Source organism: Amblyomma mixtum, chromosome 2, assembly GCF_055824585.1.
Source record: "Amblyomma mixtum isolate Tamu chromosome 2, ASM5582458v1, whole genome shotgun sequence".
NCBI lineage: Eukaryota > Metazoa > Arthropoda > Arachnida > Ixodida > Ixodidae > Amblyomma > Amblyomma mixtum.
In genome coordinates this window covers 292,114,091-292,133,333 of record NC_143013.1, presented here as the reverse complement: position 1 = coordinate 292,133,333, position 19,243 = coordinate 292,114,091, and the positions used below count along the sequence as shown (strand labels likewise).

At 47.2% G+C, this 19,243-nt stretch overlaps 1 protein-coding gene across 13 annotated transcripts in view; it reads left to right on the top strand.

Annotated features, from left to right (window-relative positions):
* Positions 1–2,510, top strand: part of LOC149364471 (uncharacterized) — a 44,846-nt gene extending 42,336 nt beyond the window's left edge. For 12 of the 13 annotated variants that reach the window (XM_089574435.1, XM_089574434.1, XM_089574425.1 and 9 more), the window contains one exon: positions 1,971–2,510. In XM_089574435.1, coding sequence (XP_089430561.1) covers positions 1,971–2,001 — 31 coding nt within the window. In that variant the 3' untranslated portion in view covers positions 2,002–2,510. Of the gene's footprint in view, positions 1–757; positions 812–1,970 lie in introns of all 13 variants that reach the window. The other variant, XM_089574427.1, reaches the window with a different exon arrangement.
* Positions 2,511–19,243: the final 16,733 nt, after the last annotated feature.

Below are 19,243 nucleotides of genomic sequence, written 5' to 3'. Positions count from 1 at the left end.
CATGTAATTCTCATTGTGCCTTGTGTATTCGTAAGTTAGCAAGCAAGGTTTACTCCTTTTTTTTATTTTCATTGCACTTCTCATGTACTTATTTTCTCTTCTTTGTAAAAGTAGACTTTTGTGCAGAAACAGTCCATTTAAAGTAATCGTAGCTCTATCTTGGACTGCCTTACCTCATTCACAAGTATATTGCAGCCTGTTGGAGTGTATTTTTGCTGACCCAGACAATGGCTTTTTTAACGTTTGGCACCTTTGGCTCTCCGCTTCTAGAAGGGAGATAAGTTTGTTGTGACTAGAAACAAGGCACTGGAAACAGTTTTAACATAGTTTTTGTTCTCTCTTTTGAACTTCTCATGCAATGTGTAAAATGCAGCAGGTTCCAATGGCAACACCACATCATTGTTGCAGCTCCTTCCTAGTTCCTATTGTACTCTTGAAACGGTTTAATAAGCCAGCGCTCTATCGTTTCCTACTGTTGGGCCCTGGCGAGGCCAAGTTGTAGCATTCACAGTGTTGCTCTTATTTTTTTTTTTCGCTCATGATGAAGTACGAGACCTAGGCGAGAGGAGTTTCATTTTTTGACGCCTCTAAGATCATGGAAATGAGACCATTGCATGACTGGCTCTCGTTTGCCTGCTCTTGTTGTCATTCGTAGTGTAGGGAGGCTCTAGGATGCATCTTTCTCATTTCTTTCCCCTTTCCCCCTCTTTTCTTGGCTGTTTTATATTTTTGCAACAAACCCATTTCCCTGCTGCAGGCAAAATTGAAGCCATTGCTCGATCTTGACCCGAGAAGACATCAGTTAAACATAGTAAGCTGTCCTGTGTGAGCAGCTTGGGTATCATTGTGGGTAGGATGGCATGCCTTGTCTCGAATGCACACTGGCTGTTCTTTTGAATTACTAGAAAACCTGTATCTTGCACCAATGCCTGGGGGGGTCAAACACTGTGCTTTTTATATTATCTAGTGACTTGGGATTTTAAACACAAAATTGTGATGGAAAAAACCTCATGCAATAAAACTCACTTTTTTTAGTCGTTGTTTGGTGCTAGCTAAGGCTTTGTTTGATTAAGTGGAGGCTGGCACATTATTTTGGTGCAGCCTTGCATTTGACAGATTGCTAGATTGGCTTCCACGTAAATAGAGGCTTAGCTGTGTCATCAGCATGATTGATGGGTAAATTTTGCTTTTCAGATTCTCTTCTTTACAGTTAGGCAGATTGCAGCACATACGCATTAAAAATTTTCCTATCGGGCTTTTCTGCAGAGCTCTGGGACTCGTTTACTGTGTCAGTAATTACTTGGGAGTTAATCCTATAGTGATTGAATCCATAGTTTATCATATCTGGTAAGCTGTGAGTGAATTGTTAGGATTTTGTGATACACCAATCGGTAAGAAACCGTTGGTGCAAGGTGGGGTATCGCACATGAACTGTGTGTTAATTCGTTACTTTTGTCTGGGTGGGAAATTAAGCAATGTAGTATCTAAATGCCACTCATCAAGCCATGTAATTAGGCATTATAGACCTAGTGGTCCAGGGCTTGAGAGGCATCTTGTCTATTAACCTTGTCTTATAATAGTAGCTTCTTGCCTGCCTGGTGCTGCCTTTGCCTAGCCTGACCAGGCCATTTGGTGGGGTCTCTATAGGCAATAGTGTAGTTCTCATTTGTGTTCCAGTTGGATTCGAACTTGAGCAGCTCCCTTTTGGCTAACATTGCATGGTGACGTTCATTAAGCATTGGTCTTCAAAATGCTTAAGGGAAATGGGTTTGTTGCTAGCTTTGAGGCTTGCCTGCTATTACTAACTCGCTTGCATGGTTTGAAGCATCCGTAGCTAATTCACGATTCCCTTTAACACCTGCAACTTGAGCTGTGCGCTGCCGAGAAGGATAGGACATTTGAGTGATTCTTTAGCACTGCCCGTGCGTTCATTGCTAATCACTTGCCACTGTTGGTTTGTGTCGTTACAGGTGTTTGAAGAAGCCCGAAGAAATTAGGTAAAGGAAAAAAATAGGCAGTGCTAGGAGAATTAAGTTATTGCGCTCACCCTTGACCCTATCCCCCATGCCCTCTGCCGAACATGAAAGAAGAACGAAAAGAGTAATATAAGGACAGCAGCAGCAGCCGCAAATTCGATCTGAAGAATACAAAATCCGCAAGCTAACCTTCAAGTTGCAAGATGCGAAGTTGCTCCAGCCCGCTACTTTCCATGGCAGGCAGTGACGAGCTGACAAGCAAGCTATAGTTGGGTTTCCATTGCAACAGAGCATCCTCTCAAAGCCCCCCAGAATTCCCAGGTCTATGGGAGAGAACAAGACAAAAATGGCTGAAGAAAAAGAAAACCTGGAGTCTGCCAAGGCTTCCACTTGCTTGACTGCGAGATTTTTTTTTTTTGCTCTCTTTCTCTCATCTGAGAGAGGAGCTTGTAGGGAAACAACAAATGAACAGAAGAGAATAAGAAAAAAAGGATTGAAGAAAAACAAATGTTTACTAGTAAAATGCAGGCAGCACTTGTTGCGTGGTTCTTGGTGATGGCCATGATATTTCATGGGTGTGGCTTGTGTACGTGCAGTCTGGGAACCTGCTGTGGCAGCTACTGGGCAAGCGCGCCAAGTCTGTGGCATTTCGCAGGGGTGGTGCTTTTCATCATGCTTTGCATCTCCCCTATTATGGCCTGGGCCTGAAGTCTGGAAGGAGTCACGGATCTTCCAACAATAATGACAAGGTATCTGAGACCTCCCCCAATTCCAGTGTCCGAACGCACTCAACGTTACAGACACCAAGCCACTTGTAGTTGCCCAATACGCCATAGCTTTCGCTCTCTAACCAGGTTCAGCAGTAGTGGAACCACAGCTAATTTTTTTAATTGTGGAAGCCGCTGCGGTCGAGTTTTGATGAGAGTGAAATTCTAGAGGCCTGTGCACTGTGCGATATCAGTGCACATTAAAGAAACCTAGGTGGTCGAAATTTCCGGAGCCCTTCACTATGGCGACCCCTCATAGCCTCAGTTGCTTTGGCACATTAAACTCCATAAATCATTTCTAGCCGCACTTTCCGGGTTTCAGCGTTGTGTGGCCGAACCCTGGTCAAGTGAAGCCGAGGAAGAACGCCAGCACTGCCAACAAGGTAACAGATCGCAGTGTGTAAGAATGCCAGCAATGGACAATCTTGCTGGAGTAGGCGGTGGCGTCCGCCTAAAAATTGAGCAGTTATGCGCCTTTCTGTTTCTCAAAAACCAGGGGAGGTGTAGATCAATTATTTTGAGGAAAGGCGCATAACTGGGTCATTGGACACCTCAATCGAGCTGGGGGTATTTCTGCAGGTCTAGATGGCTTCAACGTTTTCGCAACGCTACAGTCGCCGAGCAATTTCGCGGAGCTCTGGATAGGCGCATGCGCGAGGAGCGGGTGACGTCACACGGCGCACTGTGGTGCGCCAGGGCCGCCGCGCGCGCTCCATCGCCTCGCCGGCAGTCTCGCACACTGATGCGCAGTAGCGATTGCGCATCGCGATCTGCGTGGTTTGTGGTGTATACAAAATTCCCAGACTAAGTGGTAGTGTGTGGGAAGGGGAGGGTTGTTGAAGGTTTGTTGGTGGAGCTATGCATTTCTGTTTTGGGGCAGCTTTCTCCAGAGAGTCCGCAACGAGGGCGCAGCCAAGTGCCCTGTTACCTGCTGGTGTGATGCGGTAGCAGCAGGCGAAATCGGCAAGTGCGCGATTGTGTTGCCAGGCGCGGTCGTGGTGTTTGTGCAACGGCAATGCGGTGTGTGCTGCCTATGTGGAAGGCAACTTGATGTCGAAATTTCGTGTTGGTATTCCATTTTCTGTATTTGTGCTTAGTGTACATTGCCGCCCTACCCCTATCCTTTCTAACTATCGCTCCCCGTCCCCTCTCTGTCCTTTTTCTCGCGCTAGCCGTAGCTCAGACGCCGCGGCTAGCAACATCATTTCCTTCCATTGTTATTTTTATTAACTTCTAACAGCCCTCGTGAAACGAACCCGAACCAGTGCAATTCCACGTGGGCAGTAGGTTAGAGGGTCTAAGACTCGTGGCAGTAGCCACATGGCGACCTGGCCATGTTGATGTTGTGCCCGGCGGCCTAATTGGTTGTAGGTCAGGACCACTAGTTGACCTGAGGAATCTATAAATAGGAGCTCGCAGCTTGGCTTGTGCATGGTGTGTGCGAAATGATAAGCCAAAGGTTTCCAGATCGCGCGGTCCAGAGAACCAGCCCAGTTCGCAATCTCCTGGAAAGCACATCATTTAGGTTAATGTTCTATCTCGAACTTGAGCCTTACAAGTCGGCAGCCCATGTGTTTTTCATGATCAAGTCAATTTATAGGGTGTGCTCAGATAGGCGATTTTTTAAAATCTGGAGGTGGCATGGAGTGAAGTGCCGAAATTTATACACCACTTTACTAAGACTTTGGCGCCGAAGCGCAGTGTATGCGGCATCTCTTAAAAAAAAATGTCTTCCTCAAGAATATTGCTGCATCCCGGACCTAAGTTATGCCAATACACTGTAGCACAGCAAAAGACGAGGACACAAGAGACGAGCGCTATGCACGTGGTGTTATGCACGAAAACTCACCTCATCCAGTACAGAAAAGGGGGCTTTGAGTATCCCTTAGGCAGTGCGAGAGAGAGAACGAACTATTCGTGCCTGTTATTACGCGGGTGTTTCGCCCATGTCCGGGAAACCAAATAACCTCCCGCAGCCTGCACAACCGGCACATGTAGAACTGTTCTAGTGTGCAAAACATTTGACTGCTGTCAGCATGGTGGGACAGGTACTCGGGGCTGGTCTAATTGCATGAGCAATGCATTGTTGTAGTCGGCCCTCCAGGCTTGGCAGATCACCTGTCGCTAAAGGAGCAGCTCTGTGCTTGGAGCCAGCTTCGTCTGTAGCTGTTCATGGATGATTTCCGTGCTGTCTTTTCTGTAATGGTGTCTTCGACTGGTCGGTTTGATCCTCTGACCGAGAGCGCGCAGGAGGCAGTCGCACGAGGCAACGTCGAGCTGAATATGCGAGGCACTAATGAGGCGCACTCAGAGTGGTCACGTGACTGAAGTAGGTCCTGAAAGCCTTGCGGCTGGCACCGACTGATAGCAACATTTGGCGCATTTTATTCAGTCCACATCAAACCTTTTTGTCGAAGTACATCCATTAACCATCCTGGGAGCACTTGCTCACAACGAGGTGTGTGGTCGGCGCCAGTAACATTGGGCACAGCAGTGTCACTTTAGAGCCTATTGTGCGGTTCGCGTTTCTCGTTGTTCAGAACTGTGATTCTGTCCATATGGCTCTGCTGACCTTTGTCGGGCAGCAAAAGACGCGTTTTTTTTTTTTTCGGCAAGAAATTTTGATTCAGATATCTTCCCGCCATTCGATTTAGGCTCGTGACGTCCTTGCCGAAAGCGACGGGTTGCCGGCATCGCTTTTAAGTCTATGGCGGTGTGGCGTAGCCTCTGGGATCCGCACAGAAAAAAATCGGTGTCGACGCACGAATTTTACTTACGAAATCGGCCGGTGATAGCGCCACCTTTATTGCGTTTTTTAGCCATTTATAAAAGCTCAGTTTTCAGTCCGAGTGGTTTCTTTGGGATTAGAATGCGGCGCCCTGTCGATCCACACCAACTTCTATTAGCTTAATAATGCTTGCGTATTAATAGCAGCGGGTGATGTGCGGACATCCGCGTGTGACCTCACAAAAGGGCAAGCAGCTGCACAGAGTTACGTAAACTGCCGTTTATTAAGGATTTTGTATCCTGAACGTAGAAAATACTAATGAAAGTTTTAAGGAGCACGGTACTGTCGCAAGTGCTGAAACATAGGCAAGTCTGCAATACTGCTCTGAATGCACCATGGCAAAACGCGCCAACACAACGGACATGTTAGTCCAGCTCACGCTGATCAAACCGCGCTTGCCCGTAACTGTAACTCCTTTGTTTTCGTTTCATGTAATGCGCACATTGCGTTCATAGTCGGAGCCCCTAGTTCTGTCAGTCTAGACGCTCGTGGGGCCCGATTCCGGAGCCTGTCCTGGTGGCTTTGCGGTGGCAGTTAAAGGCAGCATCGACTGCGCAGAATTCATGTCGCCGGCCTCCGCCTCTGGAACGTGCACGGCCACCAAGCTGCCCATGGACGCTGCATCGGCAGCGGGGGCTGGAAGTGGCCGCGCGGGGACGCCGAGCCCTCCCTCGGCAGGCGCATCCTCCTGCCTCGCCATCTTGAGGGTCACCTGGTACACTTCCATCTGGTTGATGAACAGCGCCTGGGCATGCCAGAGGAAGAGTCGAGTCGAAAAACGGTTATTGAATAGTGTAGTGATAAGGCTGCAACTATGCCCACTCCGGGGCAAAGGTCTTTTCCCATGTCTCTCCAATATCCCTGTCCCTTGCTAGTTGCGGCCACCGTATCCCCGCAAACTTCTTAAAATCTCATCTGCCCACCTAGCATTCTGGTGCTTTTGTACTTTTTGTACGTGTGATTTTTGCAATAGGGACAGAACGCCCGCGTTCCAAAGCAGTTCGCTCTGAGCTTGTGAGGACGCACCCATAAAATGTCGGAGCCGCGACAGCGTCGTGCCCGATCAACGCCTACGCGGCTAGGGAAGGAACACTTTAGGTTGTGTTCCCTATTATGACATGATGTGTGCCAGAGAAAAATTAGGCCACGTGTGTGGGACGTCGCACGGACATGAGAATGTCACTGAAGGAAGACTGTTTCGCAGAACATAACGTGCAACATGCGCAGTAGCCGCGATTCGGTTACATTGAGAGTCAAATACGCGGCGCAGCGCTTGTTTGCAGTCAGGACTTGCAGTTCAGGCACCGCGTGACACTATATAACGTGGGCTAGGAAGGAACCAAAGTGTCCTTTGTAATTGATCCAAGGCGCGTTTCAGCCTTTTGAAGAAGCGAGGTCTTATATGGCGTACAGGTCTGTTCCTTACCTCCATAAATAGCAGGATGGTCTTGTACATGAGCGGGGTAGAGTTTCCTTCCTGCGGACAGTTTCGTGGAAGTTGAAGAGCTTGGTCTTAAAGAGCTTTACAATGTTCACACAAAAGAGCACGCGCGCAATGCAATGCTCTCGCGATGACCACTTGTTCGTGCTTCCCGACTTCCTTGCTCACGTGCACGAAACTGGTCCACGTAAAGCGTGGCTTTGTGTGCCGTCGCAAAGACAAGACTTCTTGGTCGCGAGGACCGGCTGACTTGGCTAACGGTACAGCCTGGAAGGCTGTGCGTGCAATATGCAGGCGTGTGTGGGGTTGGCCAGTGTGGCTGGTGCACTTCCGTTGGTAGTCAGTGACAACTCCTTTACCTGATGCATCTGTTGCCTCAGCCAGTAGGAACCAAGGTACTGCGGCTGGGAGGAAGAGGAAAATTAACGAACGGTATTGACTGCGCACGGAAATTTTTAAATTTCAGTACATACGTACGTTACGCTAGAAGGTATTACAGCAGCGGGACGTCATAGCAGCGAACAACACATAAGAACGGCTTAGAGCACTTCCCCTAGCACAGTGGCTGAAAGCAACACTCAATTGCAAGTCATCTCCAGTCAGAACTTTCTTAAGTTTTGGGTGGCGATGACTTGCAGTTTAGTGTAAATATGCCGACGTTTCGGAGCCGGCTTAAAGACACAAGATAACAACCTCCTGTCAACCCTGAAGGAGCAGTGCCAGCTTCGAATCGTCTGGATATTTAAATTTAAAAAGTTTTGGTTGAAGGTGTCGCTTAGTTTGCTAGTGGAGAACTGTCCTTTTAGTTTACAGAACCGAATCACGAGGCAGACAGATTTCAATCTTCGACTGTAGGGGCAAAGATTGGGAACCAGAACGTTCAAATGGATGTCAATGGCTTCATGCATTTCCTTCCATCCATGCCTGTTAATCGATATCCGACTGCACTAAGATCGCTAAGAGAGCCTTCTCTAAAGTATGGAGGGGAAGTCGCCTGCGATAATTGTTTTCTCTTCACTCCTTTGTCTCCTTCGCTGAAGAGCCTGAGAAATGACATCGACTGTCGGTGCACACGTCTATAGTTGCGTCCTAAATATGTCGGAATAAACCTTTCTACGATAACAATCGGCTTCAGATCTACTCTGCCGTCTCATTTCAACTCGATATAGCTATTTTCAACAGTTCTACTTTCCCCTTCGCTATTTCATGCACAATGTGGCGTCACGGCTTCTCACCGTAATCGCAAAGAGAAGAACCTGTATCCGCAATCGCCTCCCTGCGTTGAATATTCAAAAATCTGCGAATCTGAATTCGAATAATGCGGAAAGTTTGGTGAGCACCAGCGTACGAAACGAAGATGAGGCACACTGGTCCGGCGATTGTCCTCTGTGCCTCCTCTCTGTCTTCGTCCTGTACGCTGGTGCTATAGCTTAACCTGAATTCGAATCACGAATTTCGGTTGTTTCAGTTCGGTACGAATTTCGAATTCGAATTTCGGTTGGTCTGCTGTTCACTGTTCTAAAGTGTAGGATATTGTTAAAATGAATAAGAAAATGAAGTGTCTTTGAAACCTGGGTTGTGTCTAAAACACGTTCGGCTGCTTTCACGTAATAAGCTTGCTCAGCCGGCATATGTGTAAGATATGGGATAGCTGGTGCGATGCAGAGATTGACGTGGCTGGGGTTAGGGTCGATTGAAAAAAGGCGTGGGTAAGTGTGTGCGAATAGTAATTTTCCGAAATCGAATCGAATACGAATAGTCTAGTTAAAAACCCAATAGAATATCGAAAGAACCGAATCTAATACGAATCGCGAACTTGTGCTTATTCGCTAGACGTGTACGCATATTGGTAAACGAATATTCATGCGAAGCAGGGTCGTGCTGTACCAACGACGCTATATACGCCGCGCAGTTAACGCTGAAGCGGTCGAAAAATGCAACCCTGATCACTGGACACGGAATACGAAGCCGGTATATTAATTGCATGTCAGTCATGTCACACGTATAAGAAAATTACCTTCTACAGATGACGACAACGAGCAAACTAGCGCCAAACCTGAGTCGATGAGAGCGACTAGTGTTAGAGCCATGGCCTCCGATATCAGGAATGAACGCCTGCAGGATTTGCTTAGCCTGGCTCTACCCTGTCGCGCTGCCCAATCTTGAAGGCCATGTGCATAATAATTATTAACGCGGCCAAACGAATGTGGACTGCATCGCGGCACTGAACCCGCCCTTCCGCAAAGACCCATGCATAGCAGCACCAGGCTGTGCGGCGCCGGAGTGGGATCTGTTTTTGAAATTCTCCGAAAAAAAAAAAGTAAGCCGTGCTCTATACGAACTTTGCGCCAGTTATTCGAAACCCATTCGAAAACTTGACAACGGATTCAATTCGTTCCGAATAATTGTGAATATGCACTATTTAATTCGTTTACCGAATATAAGGATATTTGATTCGCTATTCGAAAATTTCGAATATTCGCACACCCCTATAGCTGTGGGCTTTATGCTTGTTGCCCTTCTTCAGACAGAGTGCATGGCAGAAGAGGAGGCGTAGAACAGTGGTGGCGGACGCGTCCTCCGACAGCTGAACAGAGCGCAGCGTATGCACACCGTCAACTTAGGGGAACTTTAGTTCAATGTGTGGTCCTTGGGTGCTGCCTTTGTTGATTTTGCGGCCGAACGTGCTGTTCGTGCCGATGAAAAACATCACGTCTACAGCTTCATCTCAATGAGAGGTCACTCTTGTTAAGCAACGCTTAAACGGCACGCTAACCCGACTCAGCATATACGTCTGAGACTTTTTGCAAGTGCGGAAGAACCTCGGCAAATTCGATAATGTCTATCGACCACTGAGGGCATGCCTATTCGTTCGATATGAGAAGCGGCATAGGCAGGCGCCTCAAACGTCAGCGTTCCCTGAACGATGGTCCCCCTGCCATGAATGAACAGCTGTGTAAACATTTTCTTCATCCTATTTAAACTCGGCGTGAGTGCAAAAGAATGCCTCTCACCGCACTGAAAAAGTCTCCATTGCACCATATCGCAGCGCACACGTTACGCTTTAGGGGAGATTCGGAGGAGGCACAGGTTAAAGTCACTCAGGTCCGGTAAGAGCGAGAGATGCAAAATTTCCGGGAATTATGGAGGCCGAAAAAAAAAAACGAGGAAAGAAGCAAGTTTATTCTCCGTAAATATTGTAAACTTTGGAAAATTACTCAGAACAGGAATGTCCCAAAGACTGCCGGTACTGGCGTGTAGTATTGGGGGAGAGGGGGTTTGTCCGCTCTCACAGCCATTGTGAGGTAAGTAAGGAATGTGCACTGAGCACAAGGTTAGCTGCTTATTATGTACAGAACTGCGACTCGAAGATTTGGTATGATTGCAGTCACTGCAGGAGTCAATTTACTGAAGCTGTGAGGCCCGGGTATACGCTGCCGAATGCTGGCAGTGCCAAGAACGAGAATCTGTTTGATCGGAACATGTCTGATCAGGAACTGCCAGGAACAAGCTACACACCAGTGGAGCAGCTTTGTTGTTTAGAACCGGTAATAGCCGGATGGCATTCAAGCTTCCAAGGCTTGCATTCATGCCACCATCAAGACACATCCTGCGACTCGTGGAGCTTGAATATGAGTGTGATGAAACAAGCAGAAGTGCCCCGCCGTGGTGGCTCAATGGTTACGGCGCTCGGCTGCTGACCCGAAAGACGCGGGTTCGATCCCGGCCGCGGCGGTTGAATTTCGATGGAGGCGAAATTCTAGAGGCCCGTGCACTGTGCGATGTCAGTGCACGTTAAAGAACCCCAGGTGGCCGAAATTTCCGGAGCCCTTCACTACGGCGTCCCTCATAGCCTGAGTCGCTTTGGGACGTTAAACCCCAATCAACCAACCAACGAAACAAGCAGAAGTAAATCATTCGCTTTGTGTATCTTTGCTTACTGGCCACCGGCTGCTGGGCCAACGAGCATGGAAAGCGCGAATCTTCTTCACAACAGTTGAAACTGATGACCACAGGCAAAGGGGATAGTACATATCTCTAGAGATTTCAAAAGTTATTGGAAGGCTTAACAGTGAGAAGGAGCTTGCCATACATATAGTTGAAGACAATGAGAACAACTTGAAAGCTGCATATGGGCGATTGTAAGCCATCATTATCCCATGTCAAAACGGAGGGTTGCTGCGCCCATGCACCCAAATTACATTTGTCCGAAGTAAATAAGCCAATAATGTTCCAAGAGATTAAGGAGTCAAAATGTGTGTTGGGTATACTATCGGGGACAAAAGTGGTATACTCCACACTGCGGGAGCCGGAGCAATAGGAAACTGCGGCATTTTGGCGAGCTAAAGCACGAAACATTGAAACGATAATAATAATGAATAATAAATGGTAAAGGTCTGCTGATAATAAAGGTCACGCATTGGCTGTCTCGATCCCAGATGCCGCCTGTAGATGGCGTTGCAACGCACTTTTCCGTTGATCCGGCTCCCGCCGCGTGGAGTATACCACTTTTGTCCCGATAATACATAAAGAATTCCCATGTGACGTAAGTTCACCTTGCAAGGTAATTGTTCTCCGAAGAAATCGCTTTTTTTTCCTCTCTCTCTCTCTCTATCATTACCACTCGTGACAATTGGCGGCCATGGATTTTCCTAGGCCAGCTGGTCAGCACTTCGTGCGGCAGTTCACGCTTCTCTTATGAACTGACAAAGCATGTTAGGGCTAAACCCCAAATTATTTCGCAACTGAACAATGAGGATAAATGATACAAACCTTTCGTATTTTTTTTTTGTATAGCCGTTCATTGAACTCGTTATGCTGGCCAATTGTTGAACATGTTTTTTTAAGGGCCACTGGACCGTACCCGTTTTTTTACAAACTTGCATGCCTCGGGCGAAAAAAAAAAAAAAGATTTTTTTTTCGAAGTTGTTTTTCTTTTTGTTTCTTCTCCGAGTACTCCCATCACTCAGAGTCGGCCGGGAACCCCGCGAGCAGCGGTACGAGGTTGGCGCAAGTGCGCATGCGCGGAGACCACGTCCCCGCAACCGAGCGGCGAAAGTGCGATGTTGTGCGCTGAGAGCTCTTTGCCAGGACGTACTTTTATGAGGAGCTTCTTGCCGAACTCGTAAATGGCATACAAGCCGAACCCCATGACGCGGGCCGAGATGAAAACCAGGCTCTTCTCCATGCCAGAGTGGTTGTCCTGCGCGAGAGCGTTCATACATGCATGCGCACATAGGATGGTATAGCCTGAAGGGCGGAAAATTCAAAAGTAGCATGGAATCAATTTGAGAATCGTTATATTACACCGAACTTTTGAATTGCCCACCAAAATTCAAAAGTGGAATGGAATTAGTTTGAGAATCTTTATGGGCCGTATAATAAGTCGGGCCCACTTACAACGAATCTGAAGGTCGCGCGCATTGCGTTCGTTGTATCCGAGGTTCGCAGTCAGTGGAGTTCTCATTGTACATGCTGAAATACGTAGTCCAACGAAACTAGCGTTTATCTCTTACAAAAGTCAGTTATGCACGTCGGATTTTTCTAAGGAGGCCATAAGTGCCAACAAATAAGCTGTTTAATAACAGGGTATAACTAATCGCGGTTAAAGCGTTCACGGCAACTAGTGGCATGCAGTCTGAGAGTCTTAGCGGTAGGGCAGTGCTCATACTTCACGTATATACAAGAGCTTCGTCATTGTATGACTTTGCGATTATCGCGTCTTAATTCGCACCAACGAAGTCATCGCAGGCGAAATCATGTACGGCCATCTGTGCATCGCCAACGCTTTGCTACAAATCCACAGGCGTCTAATCACGCGGATGTTCAACACTCTTAGTCGTTCCTTGGACCGTGAAGCAAGCTTTAAGGAAGCAATTCCTGAGTCCCATCCATACAGCAGCGAAGAAGGATATCCGAACCGGAACGTTGCCATCTGCGGTGTGAATTGCTATCAGCATGAGTTGGATGATGCACCGATGATAGGACATCCTGAGCGTGTGAATGGCTAGATCTTGCACTTGGAATATGGTGGCGAGAAGAACATTGTCGCCACAGCCAGAGATGGCAACACTTGGTGCGTTGCGGAGTTACCAAGCACGAGTTTGAGCTCGTATGGTCGAACTCAACAAGCCTCTCGGCGAGCAAAATACCCATCCCGCCTTTGGAACTTATGCCTGGTAGCACGCTAGTCGCATTAAAACAAAAAGTCACGCTTAGGGAGTTTGGAGGGCTACTGGTCACTGAGGGAGATAGTGGTCCAGATTGGCATAGGGTGAGGGGCACTCTGGGTAGGAGCGGTTATAGATCGCAGGCTGAAGAGATCTAGGCGAGAAGAGAAGAGGAAGGTGTTGGTGTGAAGCCTGTGGAGGATGCGAGTCTGAGCGACGCTGAGTTAAAGGGAAGCTGAAACGGTTTTTTGATAATTCGAGGTTATTCAAGAATTCGAATCTATCAAGCTTCTAGATGAACTATGCAAAGTATTTTTGCACCAGCATTTAAAATGGTGACATAATCGTCGATTAAAACCGCGACGATGTTTAGGCTTCTCCTCACTACGTTGGAGGAGTGCGAGGAAACTCGGCAGTGACGTCATTATCGCCGAAACTTCAGATGTCCGCTGCTTACGCTTGCATGCTGCTGTGCGTCGTCAGATGGCGCCAAACAATGCATTGTGAGCTTCACCTTCGATGGCGTCGGTTTTCTTCCATGGAATAACCCTCTCTTCGCTGGAAACGTAGTGCCGTCATACGTGACGTCATTATCGGGGCCTCTGCCCGTCGCTGTGCACTTCAGAGAAGCCTGAACACCGACGACGACTTTATTCGGTCATTACGCCACCATCTCAAATGCTAGACCAAAACGATTTCGCAGGCTTTACCAGCACATTTCGCGTATTCGGCAACCTTAAACTCATAGAATTCTAAAACTGCTTCAGTGGCCCTTTAAGGGTGGGGCTTGGAGAATGTCTGAAAGGATCGAGTAACGGGATCTGTGTGTTATGTAGTGTGCCTTGATAATGTGTTTGTGGCAGAGAGGCTCGTCAGAGGTCGGGGCGCTTGACCTGGGGAAAGGATACTGCACATTGAACTCGACATCGGTGGTAAGGCGCCCTTCTTTAAGTTCTCCCATGTGTTCGCACTTATCTGACAGTTCATGTTCGTGGCAGGGCTGTCCACAGGAAGAATCCCAGTAAGGTTGTAAGCCTGTGGTATGCATGCATGCTCCTGGGTTAGTGTGTAGTGTTGAGTGAAAAAAAAAAAAAACCAGTGCAGCTGACCTACCCTTTGCATGCAGAAGAACCACACTCCGATGAAGATCATGTGCATGAGGAGCAGGAAGCAGTCGAAGCCGCCCATCATCCAGATGTAGGGGCGCCTTGGACGCAAGGGATCGCCAGGTGGCGCTTCGTGAGTGGCGAACAAACGTCCTTATGATCAAGCACTGTTCGTCTGCGGAGCACGCTACAACGAATACAACAGACTGAGCCTGCTGATCCGCTCTGTACAAAGTGCGGCAGTTCTCTGCGACTTTTTATGTATCATTATTAGAAATATAGAGCATCAGGATCCCGAACCGAATATATTGCAAAACTGGTTCTTACTTCACGTTGACAGGCTTGCACTATACATGCACTGACAGTCATATAGGCCGCCATGTTGGTGGACCGGGAACACTGTAGAAAGCTGTAGGCTTGCCTAATCCACTCATCGGAGTAGGTAGCCATCGTTACCTGCTCCGATGTGCACTGTGGGAGGTATGTGTAGTCCACCATCATGGCGCCCATGACGCGACATGAAAGCTATTCATGCTTCCGAACAGTCATTGCCATTACCAATTTCAACGACACGATAGGGCAACGTTTCTCTAAAAGTGCAATGCCGCATGCTTACTATGCACTTCGACATACGTGGCGTCGACGTATGCCACCGTTCCTTCCACCACGAGCAGGGCGAACGTCAAACACTGCGTGAAAACGTGGCCAGGCGAACGGATTAGTCAATGCGCTTGTTGTCTTGACTCAGTGCCCGGGCGCATGCATATATGTCGATAAGGGTTGCGCCCATAAAAATCATTATTCTGCAGTCACGCCTGTTATTTTTCCAGGTCACAGCCTGTATATGCGACTTAGTCTGCGCCTGCGAAAACAGGTTCGCAGCGTCACTCCCGGGAGAGGGTCATGTTACCTTGGAGGTGTTGGCGGGGGCATGTAAGAAGGAGAGGCCGGGAGGGCGTTGGAATAAAAAAGTATAGACTATTTGAAGAGAGTACAGACATCGTAAATCCCTGCTTTTGATCAGCAGATAAACGCGAGCCTGACTACTTCGTGCCTGAATACATACGCTTTCGAAAAGCATGCAGGCATCCAGTGCAGGTAACTAGTCAGGAAAGCCACATTTTTTCGAGCCACAGCGCCAAGGGTAATAGCGTTTTCGAAATTACTAACAGTTCGTAATTACAGCTATTGCTAACTACGGCTATAAATCTGTAATTGCAACTAGGCGCCTAACTCTAATAGTTAAAAAGTCACTTAAAAATTTGTTAACCAGCCTAGTACTTAAAACGGTTCACCAGTTCTCTGATGTCCGCCAACACTGGTACTGCTATGCTGAAAAAGCCATATTTTCGCTTCAAAAAACCTATTTCTGACATTACTTAAAGTCTTCTCTGAAACACCTGGTATAAGCCCTTCTTCGATGTCTGCTTATCTTGACACAAGAACACGAGTGATATGCCAGGCCCCGTTATAATCCCTCAATTCTCAGAAAAGTGTTTGCATCGCACGATTTTCCCGTCGCCGCTGTAAACTAAAGATCGTGACAGGTGCAGTAGGAGCATGGCTGCGTGCGCATACTTACCAAGTACAGGAATACTATGATTTCAATAGACGTCTTGGTCTTGCCCATAGTCTTGTTCTTCTTCCTCTTCTACTCGCATGTATGGTCACTAATGGACGACGACAGCGAGCGTTCTAAATGTTTTAAAGAATTAGATAAATTTCGCAGTGTATATTTGCTTTAGAAAGATGGGTAAGACATTAGGGAACATTAATCACCTTGTAAAATTCGCCTACACTCAGTACCAGTGGCGCAGCCAGAAATATTTTTCGGGGGCTTTACACGCCGCCGGTAAAAACATAAAGACAGCCTGCGCCCAAAAAATGTCTCAGCTATTTTTCTTCTTTAATAAAGCCGAAGGGTCAGTTGTTTCGTTCACTGTAATATTTACATAAAAATATGTGTGCATGCAGGACACCGAGGAATTATTCGTAAAGAACATTTATCTTATCTCAGAAAAAAAAAACACTCTTACGAAAAATCGCGGGAATTTAAAATATTTTCATATGATATACAACACAAAAGCTTCTGCTCTACAATAAAGTCAGCAACTGCGAGCGAATGGCATTTGTCACAACTTTTACCCATGCATGTGAACTTGCGCCATTTCGCAGAGGCGCTTTAAAAAAAGAGGCGTTTTCATCTCGGTATAGTTTATGATCATTTGAGGACAATGCAAAGTATGAAAGAGTAGGCTGACATGAAAAGGTATGCTTAATTGAGTGAACTGTGCTTACAATTACAGGGGGCGCCATAATTCGGGCGGTAACGAAGATGTACGTGACTCTTTTCAGCAATAAGGTTTGCTTTGGTTTATGGGGTTTAACGTCCCAAAGCGACTAAGGCTATGAGAGACGCCGTAGTGGAGGGCTCCGGAAATTTCGACCACCTGGGGTTCTTTAACGTGCACTGACATCGCACAGTACACGGGCCTCTAGAATTTCTCCTCCAAAGAAATTCAACCACCGCGGCCGGGATCGAACCCGCGTCTTCCGGGTCAGCAGCCGAGCACCATAACCGCTGAGCCACCGCGGCGGCGTTCTTTTCAGCAATAATTTCCGCTTCCTATTACAGAGCCGCTACAATGTACAGCCTTTGTCAAAAGTTTGGAGCCCAGGGGGTTTGCTTCTGAGCCGCACTGTGTGGTTCGTAATGCATCTCCAGCGCTCCAAATTTCCTGAAGGTACGATGATTTCTGGTCCTGTCTCCTCCAATGGGTAGGGCTGCCACGAATGCTTCAGGAGTCCCGCTACAAGGCTTAGAACCAAACCCTCTGGGCTCTAAACTTTTGACAAAGACGACGAATAAACCGACACTCTTCTTATTTTTGTTTTTACATTTTAATATATCGAAACAGTGTATAGATAGCAACTGCGAAAAAAAAAAAGACCGAAAGGAGGGTGGCGGGTGATGCAAGGCTCAGAGAGTTTATGGAGGTGTTCTGACACCGTAACACCCCCACTGGCTGCGCCCTTGCTCAGTACCTATATATCGTTTAACTGAGTTTATTCTGCCACGCAGTTTTGCTTTCGCTTTCATCAGTTGAAAGGCATTTGCAACGTCACAGGTGAGCACCAGATTTCGCGAAAAATAGAAAAATTGCTGAATTCTTACTAGCTATTGGTTAACTTGCTACAAACCGCTACCGCAGAGATTAACGTCATGCGCCTGAAGTGGTAAGTACGGGTTATTCATGAATGTCTTTAGGAATGAAGCAGAGGTTGCCACAAGGCCCCTTACGTAATCACGACAAAAAAAAAAAAAAGGAAGTTATTCGTGATATTCACTAGCTCAAATTTTAGCGGATTGAGTAAGCTGGTCGACGTAGCAACGAGCAAATTTTCCTGTGATATATATATATCAGAGCAAGTCCACTTTTTGTAAAGGTCAAGAAATGCAGGTGACGTATCCAACGTTTGTCTAATGGCAATCTCTCAGGAAGTCCTGCTTCAATTCCCCATATGGTGGGCCTTCTGCACTAAATCTTCCGCAGCAGAAGATAGCAAAATTAGAGACGCCATGGATTCGGCCTGCTTCAAATGCTGCGACTTCTGCAGGTGGACGCTGCGAATTTCGTAGTTGGTCTAACTGCAGACGGCTGCGATATGGGTTTATGTACGGTTGAGTCTCAACGCGGAATGGCTTTAGCGCAGTTCGTGTTCTTGTGTGCAAGAGATGCGACAGCACACAGACTCTAAGAAATTCAGATATTTAAGATTTTTTTTTTTGAACATGCGACTGGCGCGATTAAAACTACGTGATGACACAGGGCAGCTCCCAAGCTCCATTAGCAGAAACAATACTGTTACGTGGCAGGAGGCGTTCACAGCCCGCAGAACACTGGTGCACTCACACTGAACAGAACACAAGCACAGGGCGCACCGGACGTCAAGACACAGGCCACTGCACAGGATTCAGAGTTGGTTGGTTGGCCTCAAGTAGAATGGCACATACCCACTACGGGGGAGTGGCCAAGACACAGGCCCCGAGCATGCGCCAAGCGCCCTCTCACTTCGTCTGCCTCATCGTCTCTGAGTCGACCCGTAGCAATACATATGCTTGAGGCAGGTGGAGAGTCTGCAAAGCATCATGTGCAGCGGGCTGACAGGAGAACGTGCTCAAATGCCTTAGCACAGCCTTCCGTTTCCGCCCCATGTACTGTATTACTAGGGGCGTGCGAATATTGAAATTTTCGAATATGAATCGATAACGAATATGAAGAAAAATTGCAATCGAATATCAAATATGTGTGTGTTCAGTATGAAAAACAACAACAAAAAAATAGAAAAAGATCAGTAGTCAAATGTTGTTCTCTATATTTTTTTCCAAAATAGTCTATATGATCTTTGCAACCGCATTCCTGAAGAAATCCTCCAATTATTCGAAGGTCGAGTTTTCAAATACACCTCCCTTTACCCCGGAAAAAAAAAGAAAATTCATAAATGCGCTGAAGCCGTGTGAGGAGGCTCCATCGCACTATAGGGACGAAGAGGCCTTAACGAGTGCGTAGTTTCGGCGTGCTGAAAGAACAGCGACGCAGACGCAAGCTATACAGGAGTGAACATTGACGTCGGAACAGCGAGACTGCTTCTAAAAAGAAAAATGGCCGACGGTGTTCGAGTTGGTGTCTGAAAGCGGCGCGTAGCCCCATGTGAAATTCCTCAAATAGGCTTTCCTGCATGCCACTGTTGAGCAAAAACTCTGCAGTGAAGCTCCGCACACATTCAGGACCGCTACTCAGAATTCCTCCGCGACAAAATAGTAGTTCGTTGGCAAAGCTTTTCTAGCTACTTAAACAATACGCTAACCACCGGACGAAATTATAAGCTAAAGAATTTTGATGCCTCTGGCTTGTTTGATGTGGTCAAACATTAAAAATCTGGTTTCTTTTACTGTCGTGTTTAGTCAGCGGATCAATACAGGACGGCGTGACC